Source organism: Lithobates pipiens, unplaced genomic scaffold (genome assembly GCF_037356315.1).
Source record: "Lithobates pipiens isolate NorthernLeopardFrog02 unplaced genomic scaffold, aLitPip1_a1.2 Scaffold_65, whole genome shotgun sequence".
Lineage (NCBI taxonomy): Eukaryota > Metazoa > Chordata > Amphibia > Anura > Ranidae > Lithobates > Lithobates pipiens.
This window is the reverse complement of record NW_027507887.1, coordinates 1,352,501-1,363,449: the sequence shown is the minus strand read 5'-3', so window position 1 is coordinate 1,363,449 and position 10,949 is coordinate 1,352,501. Positions and strand designations below refer to the sequence as shown.

Below are 10,949 nucleotides of genomic sequence, written 5' to 3'. Positions count from 1 at the left end.
TGGATATCTCTCAAACAGCTCCCAGCTTGGAAATTTACAGAACGCAAAAGTATAAGCCCATCAAAGGAAACAGGCTACATAAATCTGGATGGAGAAGATCTTCTACCCAACAATGGATAGTAAAAATGAGCAGCGGGGTGCTTTTATACACTGCAACCACTACAAGTCCAGATAAAGGAGCTGCCATGTCATTGCTGTGCAAACGTGTAAGTAAACACCCAGGCCAGGGGGCTGAAATTAAATTAAAAGACTCAGACATTCACAAGCAGAGGGTTCAAGAATATTTTTTTAATGAGGTGTAAATTAAAAACGCATGTCTTACATAGTTACTCTTGTACAATAAAACATTTCTTTTTTTTACAATTAGCTTGTCAGATAACAGCTCAAAAAAATGTAACAGAAAGAACTGATTGAAAAACATGTATTGCATTAACCTGCCTCCAGAATAAAATACTACATCTCAAAGTACCATATTTTTAAACTGTAAAGAAAATGTTAGGAGCACATATACACTTGCATCAGAGTGCCCTTTAACATGCGGTATAGTTCCCGTGTAGCTATTGCAGTCATTGTTTGTATCTCATGTCTAATTAGCTTTCAATCAAGACATTTCTTCCCCCCCCCCACACATAAATATGATACTGCATATATGTTTAGAAATGCAGACCACAATAAAAAGTGCAGACGGGTCCAAGGTGCAGTCTACCATCCGTTTTTTTTTTTTACGTTAGCGGAGGGTGAGAAACCCCAATTTGAGGCTGACATCTCCTGCAGATAATCACAGCCAATCGCATGTAATCACACAATGGAGCATTTACCTGTGACTGAGTGGCCCTGTAGGTAATCGCTGCTGGAGAAATTACATGTTAATCGCAGTGGAAACCTCACTGGGTCTTCCGCATCTAAATCGCAAAGGGCCCCAATTAGAAGGCCTCATAGGTATGCTTTCCAAAACGAATTGAAACTGGGTCAGACCTCTTGAAAAAATTTCTCAAGGCATTTGTTATTAAAAAAACATGTTATACTCGCCTGTCCTGCACAATAGTATTGCACAGAGCAGCCCTGAACCTCCTCTTCTGGGGTCCCCTGCCAGTGATCTTTGCTCCAGCTCTCATTTTTGCCCCCATAGCAAACCCCTTGCCATGGAGGCAGACGTGTGGGCTTGCTCCCAAGCTGGGCTGTGTGCGCGCCCATAGAAACACACAGCAAGGTTTGGCTCCGCCCCTGCTCTTTGCTCACAGGATCTGATTGACAGCAGCAGGCAACAATGGCTCCTGTTGCTTGCCTGATCCTCCTGTGTAAAAAAAAATAAAAAATAAAAAATAAAAATAAAAGGGTGGGGGGGGAGAAAGATTGGCAGATGGGCACAGCGCTGGATCGATAAAGGACTCAGTTAAGTGTTGGGGGTGGTGGCAAGTGGCAAAACATTTTTTACCTTAATACAGTGAATGCATTATGGTAAAAAAAACTTTTAGCATTAGAACCACTTTAAACAGAACAGACAGGGTAGGGAGGAGTCAGTACTCCTCTTCAGCTGTGTGTACATTTCAGCTTGAGATACTAAGTTCTATAAACGAGACATTTTAGCACAGCAAGTGGGAGAATACAAGACTGTAGTTTCAACTGTATGCTTTAAAAAGAAATATAGATTCAATATATTACCTGTCAATTTTTAAAATTATATATATTATATATATATGGACCACTTAAAGGTCCAAGCTTTTTATTTATTTTATATATATATATATATAAAATAAATAAAAAGCTTGGACCTTTAAGTGGTTGTAAAGGCAGGTTTTTTTTTATCTTTATGCATTAAGATAAAAAGCCTTCTGTGTACAGCAGCCCCCCTCATACTTACCTGTGGTCCATCTAGATGCAGGAGCGCAACCTCTCCTCATTGGCTGAGACAGCAGTGCAGTGTCATTGGCTCCCGCTGCTGTCAAAGTCAGTCAGCCAATGAGGAGAGAAAGGGGATGGGGCCAGACAGCGGCTCTGTGTCTGAATGGACACAAGGGAGCTGTGGCTCGTGTGCTCACATAGCAAGCTGCTTGCTGTGGGGGTACTCAACAGGAGGGAGGGGCCAGGAGCACCAAAGAGGGACCCATGAAGAGGCGGATCTGGGCTACTCTCTGTAAATCCACTGCAACAGAGCAGGTAAGTAAAACATGTTTATTATTTTTAACTAAAATAAAAAAAAACAAGACTTTACAATCACTTTAATAAAAAATATATACTACTTTTTTTTCACATGTGGGTTTTTAACCAGAACTAATGTAGCCCCTTAAAGCCTATAAAATCCTATACAATTCAGCATCCTGTTTCAGTGAAGATTTACTAAAAGCTTGTTATGCAGCTTCCAGGTTTTGCTAGTTTATCAGGCACCCGGTTTCCTAGATCAATCTATCCCCATGCAGCTCATTCTGTTCACAGGGTGGAGTACCACCCTAGAGCTAGGGAGTGTCCTGAGGTCACGGTATGCAGAACCTTCCCTCCCTTACAACAATACTACACTGAAAATTAAATTATGGATGCAGAATACCAACCCATAATAAAGCGTTTAGATAAAATTTTATTGAGAGTGTGCTCCACTGTCCACACAAGAGTGTATGAACATAGAGTGTGCATGTGTTTTAAGTTGTACTCCTCTTCCTAGCATATGTTAGCCATTTACAATTTAGGCGCCTCTTTTATCCTTATAGCATTAGGAAGAACACGGGAATCATTAAAGGCTCTTGCACTTAAACAGTGATGATATGAATAGCCAGAATAGACAAAAACATTGAGTCATATTATCAGTGTTCAAGGCACAATCATACATTTAGAATGACATATCAACACAATGCAGCAATGTACAAAGCAGGAATGGAGAAAACTATTTTTCAAATACATTTTAAAGTTTTCCTTAAGAAATTAGCTATCTGCATAAAATATTTTATTAATTAGAATATACTTCATTATGAAAAATGCTGCTGGTAAAGCAACAAAATGAAGAAAAAAGTTTTTATACTAATCTTTTCTCATAGAATATGTTTTGACCCTCAAACAATTAAATGCTAATATTAAAAACGGGAATTTTGCCAACTGTGGCATATAATGTAAGTTTATTTGTAGTACAAAAATAAAATGGGTAAGAATAAGAAGATGGAAGATCTACAGCCAACCTTTTTTTATTGACTTGTGCCAGAGGAAGCCACTCAGTAGAAAGGAAGGAAGCAAACGTCTTTGCTTAATATGGATGAGCTCAGACTTCTTCAGATCTTTGTATGAACCCACCTGAGCTATCCCACTGGGAAGTGGTCACCCTGCCCCACCCATCATAAGTGGCAGAGGCATTCCCCACCCCCCCAGCCGCCACAGGTATACAAGGGATGTATATACAAGTGTGGCAGAAGGGCGGGGCATGCCTCAGCCACATACGATTGGTGAGGCACAGTGCCAGCTTCCTGGTGGGATAGCTCAGGTGGGTTCAGACTAGGATCCGAACTCACCGGAGCACCCCCTACTTAATAACACGATGCAAAAAACAATCTTGCACAGTACCCCCATAGCAGTCAGTAGACAACCACTATTATTCTACATTAAACTGATAAAAGCTGATAACCAATTGGTTGGCAGGAGATGCAGTACTTTATTTCTGTTTTCATTGATTCAATAAAAGGCTTAGAAATGAATTGTGCCCTGTACACACGGTTGCAATTTCCGAGGGAAATCCAATCGTGTGTGGGCTCTATCAGACTTTTTCTGTGAGAAATTCAGACGGAAAGTTTGAGAGCTGGATCTAAAATTTTCCAACAACAAAATCCGATCAGACTTTTTCCAATTGTTTGTAGAGAATTCCGATGAACAAAGTGCCACGCATGCTCAGAATAAATTACGAGACGAAAGCTATTGGCTACTGGCCTCTACATAGTCCCGTCGTACGCAACAAACGTCGCCGCGTTCAGAACGATTGGATTTTCCGCCAACTTTGTCCGACCGTGTGTATGCAACACAAGTTTTGGCCAAAATCTGTCGGAAAAAAAAAAAATCTGATGGATTTTGTGGTCGGAATGTCCGGCCACGTGTATGGGGCATAAGTGTTAATAAGAACAGAACATATTGCCCATAGGCACCAATCAAAGGTTTGCACTGCAGATATGACAGCTGGAAGCTAAATGGTTGCTAGTGGCAACAAGAAATGTTTTCGATAGCAGGGTTTCATCCATAAACCTCAGAGATATTCAAAGTCAAGTTACCCATAGACATGAGGTAATGGTTCCATAATCTGATAGTTTTCAGTCAGATTGGAAGATGTCAATGAAGCACTCTGGGACAGTCCCTTATAACCATTGCCTCTGGGTAAAGCTGTCAGATACATTAGAAGAGATTGTATGCTACTGTTTTCCTTGACTTAACTTGGGATTGGGACTAGACTTCCCTGCAATATCAAGTCTCCTCTGCTCTATACCTTTGCTGAAACAGGAATGTTCCTTCTAAACCATAAATTCCTGTTTATATCAGAAGCTGTGCCTGCTCATATTGTATGAGGTTTGAAATATGCATGCGTGTCCAACCATTTCCCTTATCTTACTGGCCATCAAGTATGACGTTTCTGTTCTTTTGTATATTTTTATGGTATGCATTTCTTAAATAACACAATTATGTTTTTCAGCATCTGTCAATTTCATCTGTCAATTTCAGAAAAGTCTACCTCTAGGGCTCTAGATTGTTTTTGAAGGTTAGTACCATAGAAATACTTAAAAAAATTAATGTGTGTAATTTTACTGTTGTAAAACATAATAGCCGCCCCCCCCCCCATCAGACAACAGTCATTATATAGCAGATGCTGCTGCAGTGCCTGGCAGTATTGTCTTGCTTTTGTAAACGCACAGCTTTCTGTCTTTGCCATGGTGAACTGAAGCAGTACCTAGGCTGTATGTTGAAAATCTCTTTACAACAGCTAAGAATCAAGGAAGAGGGTTAAACTGCATTGTGTGTAACAGCAATATAGCAAACAAACAGCAGCAGCAGAACTGTCTTATATAAGTTTCAGTTCCTAAAGGCCTACAATTTTAAAGCTCATCTTCAGGCAAATTTGCTGTGACTTCTCTCCTTCCCAACCACCCACTTCAAACCCATTCACATTTTTTTTGAAACCATTGCCAAGCTTTATTTTTACTCACCTGAATGACCCTCCACAGCACCTTTTCCAGGAGTGAAGACTGGTTGGTGATCCAGTTACCACTCCTGAAGTCTTCAGAAAGCTGTGGGGTACCCACCAATGGACAACCAACTTAAGGTGTCCACATCACCAACCACCAACATGGTACTCCAAAGAAGGATCCTAGCACTCTACAGTTAAGAAAAGAGAAAAAAAAAAAAAAAAAAAGTCTAGGGACCTGGCCCATCACTTGATCAAAGATTCAGGAGAATATTTAGGGCATTTCGATTTTTTTTTTTTTTTTAATGGGACACTTCGCTTCTGCTCTTCTTTGATGTTATTTAGGGGATGCAGAGCCAGGTGAAAAGCCAACTTCATAAGTATTAGGTAACTTCTGCAATCCTGATGTGAACATCCAGCAAAATTAACTTTCTGCTGCCAATCTCACACACTGCAGTTTAGACTGCGGTAGTCTGCCTGACTTATTGGGTCTGTTAAAAAGATAGTACAAACAGGATTATGTGCTACGCACAGTAACCCCTAGCCATTAAGTTCACTTTACTGGAGTCCGATCGTTGAAAAGACCATACTGATAAATTGCTGTTGGCTAGTGAACTTGCATATTGCTTTTTTGTCTTAATCAGTTGGTCCCCAAGTGTATGTCCCCAATCATTTAATGTAGAAGTCAGACAGCAATACTGTGTGCAGGCAAGGACAAAGACTGGGGTAAACCCGCTTGATCTTGGACAGTTGCAGAAGGGATTCAAATTGTTTCACACAGGCTGCCCCATTACCCTGCACCACCAAAACAAACAGATCTTTTCAAGTGCAGGTCATCTGTAGAAGACATCTCACAATAATGAACACATGTTGGGAAAGACCAGATGGAACACTTATAATGGTTGGCCCCTGTCCTGCAGGGTTGGTATTATGCTTGCATGCTAGTCTTGTATAAACCAAATATTTCCCCGGCATTTTTGTAAACCCCTAATAGATACGTATTGCTTACCAAAATATATATATATATATACCATAGATAATGCAAATTTAAACCATAACTTTAAGGCATTGTGTAAATGAACTGAACGCCACCCCCAACAAAATCACAAGTAGGCAGCCAGCTAGAAAGTCTTTTACATGTTTAAGCAGTCTTCTGACACTCCCTGAGCGGCAAGCTCAGCAAGAACATTGTCCAGGTAGTTTGCGTCAGGGTAACCGTGTCCAGTTATGTTCGAGGTCATTTCCGTCTTGTGATGGATTTCATTCCACACCACAGTGTCAGATTCACCCGTTGTGCTTGAAACACCAATGGTGAATATCAATCTCCTTGCCCAGGCAACCTTTAGAAGTTCTAGTACCTAAAAAAAGAAAAAAAGAAATAAAAAATGTGACGTGTAATGTGATAACAAAAGTTATATTTTTACAAATTGACAAGTTGCTATAGTACTGTGAGTTTTTCCTGAATCTTTTAGGGATTTCTCATGTAGGGCAGATATATTAGACTAATTCAGCTAAAACTGATATTTTTGTTTTGCACATCAGACACATTTTACTGAACAAACACACAATACAATATTTTCACCAATGTAAAATGGTTGTAAAAGGCAGAAGGTTTTTTGTCATCTTTATGTAATCTAAGATAAAAAGCCTTCTGTGTGCATCAGCCCCCCCCAATACTTACCTGAGCCCATCTAGATCCAGTAATGTTGCAGGAGTGTCTCTGCTGCCCGAGACTCCCCTCATCATTGGTTGAGACAGCAGCGCGGTGCCACTGGCTCTCACTGCCATCAAAGTCAGACAGCCAAGGAGAAGAGAGAGGGGGCGGGGCCACAGCTCCGCGTCTGAATGGACAAACGGAGCTGTGACTCGGCTCGGTTGCCCCCATAGTACTTTGCTTGCCGTGGGGGGCACTCAACAGGAAGGAGGGGCCAGGAGCTTTGAAGAGGGACCTTAGAAGAGGAGGATACAGGTGTCTCTGTACAAAACCACTGCACAGAACAAGTATAACATGTTTTATTTTTCTTCTATCATTTTAAATATTTTTATTAGTTTAATGTTGCTTTTCTGTTTATTTTTATTATTCTGTATTTAATAACATTTATATCCTTTACAAACACTGTGGCTATTTGCTGTTCAGCAGAATTTGTCTAGTGTGCAGTATATGGTATTCTTTAGCCATAACACAATGCAGTAGAGTTACACTAGATACCCTTTGATATTTCTTATTTGTGCAATTGCTGACAAGCTGTTTGAGACGCTTTTATTTATTTTTTTAAATCGGACTCCGGTGGCAGAAAAGTTCCAGAAATCCCTGTTGATATTACAAAGTCAAATGTGCTCTCCATAAACAAGTAAATGAGAAATCAAGCTACAAGAAAGAGACACATGCTATAAACACTACTGAGTATTAAACTGACCGCTGGATTTTTGGAGAGATTTAAGTGGCTAACGAGTGATTCCCATTTATGATCAGCTAAAAGTATCTAGTGAAACCGATATTTAATCTCAATCATCTATTCCCTTATAAGAACCTTACATAGCTGCTTTGTAAAGTCTCAGACCCTTTTCTAAATTCTATGTAAAAGAATGGAGACTTGAAAAGTAAGTGTTTTTAAGTTATTTAACTGGTAAATGCCATCAATAAGGCACTTTTCTGCTACAGTTCTATCAAATTATGCAGCGTTTTCAAGCAGCCAGTAGGTGGCACCGTATATTCAAACTAGCTACCGTATATACTCGAGTATAAGCCGAGATTTTCAGCCTCTTTTTTGAGGCTGAAAGTGCCCCCCTCGGCTTATACTCGAGTCACCGCTGTCTGACTGCCCGAACAGCGTGTCGAGCAGACAGACAGCGGCCATTCTACCTTTCAAAAGCCGCGCCTCCGCCTCCGCCTGTGATAGGCGGAACACTCAATTTCCCAGCAGTCAGTGTTCCGCCTATCACGGACATCGGCTCATCCTCGGATGAGCCGATGTCCGTGATAGGCGGAACACTGACTGCTGGGAAATTGAGTGTTCCGCCTATCACAGGCGGAGGCGGAGGCGCGGCTTTTGAACAGGGGAATGGCCGCCAGGGCGCCGACGAAGAGCGGCGATCCTGGCATGGGACGACACGGAGGCTCGGGACGGGACGACACGGAGGCTCGGGACGGGACGACACGGAGGCTCGGGACGGGACGACACGGAGGCTCGGGACGGGACGACACGGAGGCTCGGGACGGGACGACACGGAGGCTCGGGACGGGACCGGACGGAGGTTTGGGACACAGGTAGGCTGGACACACAAGGCTGCACGGACACACACACACACACACACACACACACACACACACACACAGGGATGGATGGATGGATGGACACACACACACACACAGGGATGGATGGATGGATGGACACACACACACACACAGGGATGGATGGATGGATGGACACACACACACACACAGGGATGGATGGATGGATGGACACACACACACACACACAGGGATGGATGGATGGATGGACGCACACACACACACACACAGGGATGGATGGATGGACACACACACAGGGATGGATGGATGGACACACACACAGGGATGGATGGATGGACACACACACAGGGATGGATGGATGGACACACACAGGGATGGACGGACACAGAGGGATGGACGGACACACACAGGGATGGACAGGCATATCTCACCCTCGGCTTATACACGAGTCAATAGGTTTCCCAGTTTTTTGGGGGTAAATTGGGGGCCTCGGCTTATACTAGGGTCGGCCTATACTCGAGTATATACGGTAAACAAAAACAGTTAAACAGATCCAATTTAAGCAATCTAAAGACAAAATTCCAATAAGCTTTATTTACTGGTCATACAATATAACCTCATAGCTGCATAGCAGTTTTAGAAAAAACACCACATCTCTTAGTGAAATTAAGCAGCACATATAGGTTGCTACTCCTTCCCACCATGACAATGCTGAGAAGGCCAAAATCAGAAAAAAAGTGCCGTGCTACCATTATACAATGACAATTTTGTTCTATATCTATCTATATCTATCTATATCTATCTATATCTATCTATATCTATCTATATCTATCTATCTATATCTATCTATATCTATCTATATCTATATCTACATATACATATACACACATATATATATAAGTGAATAGTAACAACTTACTAATATGTGGCCTGTAGCAGTATAATAGGGCTCCCCAATGTGGCCAACTTGTGAAGTACTTAAAGTGGATTTAAAACCAATTTCTAAATGACTTCCATAGTGCTGATCTATACCTCCATGTGTCCTTACCTGTCAAAAATCTCCCCTTTAGCTGTTTGGAGCCCTGCAATACTCTGGATTCTGTGGGTTGGTCTGTTTTGTCAGAGGGAGGAGTCGTGATGTCAGTAGACTCCCCCGCCCACCTCTACACGCCCCTTGGCCAGGTATCATTTTTCTTACACCAAACTTCTGCTGTTCTCATGGATTATGCCCCATGATCACCAACATCCAGTCAAAACCCAGAAAAGGCACCACATGACTTCAGCATGCCCAATCATGCTGAGGTGTAGAGCAGCCAATCCTGGGAGAACTGAAGAAGAAAGGAGGGGGATGTGAAGTACACAGAATGCCTCTCTCACACTTGTGCATGAGATAAGGAAATCACATGTCACTCACAGCAAGGGGAAAGAAACTGACACCTATTTATCTGTGTGTCCATTTTTAGCTTACCGAAGATAGATAACAGAATTGCTCAGTGTTGGATTAACTCTTTGTGGCAAGACTGGCCACAGATGACATAACATCCTCTGTTGTAACAGATATGAGTCTTAATTAAAAAAAATATATTTGGGGTTTACATCCACTTTAAGCAAGCCTAAACTAAGGGAGAAATGACCCTACCACCCTCCAAATGGCGGTTTGAGTCCAACAGTGCTCAAACACCTAAAATACAGTGTAGCACAAGCGACTGGGAAACCATTGGGGGGGGGGGGGGGGGGAACAAAAAACAAAAAAACAGGTGCTCCTTCCCTGCCCATATACGATGTCACCAAACCTGTAAAAAAGCCAGGAAGGCGAAGGAGAAGATTAGTAATGGTGGCTGCAGCACAAGAAATGGTGACCACCAGCCACAAACTCACAAACCACTGCCACAGTTTGGGCCCAGAATAATGAATATGCAGAGTCCTGTGAAACCAGAACACAGATTAGGCATATTCAGCAGTGATGTAGGGCTGCCACAGAAACTGTGGACAGAAACGGCTTCCAGGATTTTTCAGTATAAAAGCATAAATCTATCAGTGCTCACTACATTACTGGAGAGACTTCCAGTATTACAGTATCTGCCATAAATCTACCAGCAGCTGATAGAAAAAAAATCCAGAAAACAGCTGAAGAAAACATGTTATCGCCTGAGGACACTGGCAAAAAAACTGAATTATGCTGGTAGTGGGCAGGGTTATCCTGTGCTGGTCAACATCTCTCCTGTAGAAGGCAGTATAACCCCAAAGGATTAGGACTTCCCGTGCTCATCAATTAATTAGATTGAAGTACTGTATATCTACCTACACATTTGCTTTTAGTTGTATATGTTTTACAGGTCAGTCCAGTAAAGGAAAGTTAGAGCAAGTTACTAGTTCCAGTTATTGGTTTTGAATTCTGTGAGTTAACATTAATTGAAGTAAAGAATAATATGCAGACAACATTTTTGGCTGAAAAACAAAACAATTATAATCAATATAAAAGAAAAAAAAAATACTTGAAAGTAAAAGCCTTGTATGTATGATTAAAACGTTAATTTCACTTACCAATCTTCC

The 10,949-nt window shown here is 41.7% G+C and overlaps 1 protein-coding gene across 3 annotated transcripts in view; it reads right to left on the bottom strand.

Annotated features, from left to right (window-relative positions):
* Positions 1–268: 268 nt before the first annotated feature.
* Positions 269–10,949, bottom strand: part of LOC143958928 (putative E3 ubiquitin-protein ligase DTX2) — a 106,464-nt gene continuing 95,783 nt past the window's right edge. For all 3 annotated transcript variants that reach the window (XM_077467913.1, XM_077467915.1, XM_077467914.1), the window contains 2 exons: positions 10,941–10,949; positions 269–6,501 (listed from right to left, as the gene is read on the bottom strand). The exon at positions 10,941–10,949 is cut by the window's right edge and continues 81 nt beyond it. In XM_077467913.1, the coding sequence (XP_077324039.1) occupies positions 6,277–6,501; positions 10,941–10,949 (234 nt within the window). In that variant the 3' untranslated portion in view covers positions 269–6,276. The remainder of the gene's footprint in view (positions 6,502–10,940) is intronic.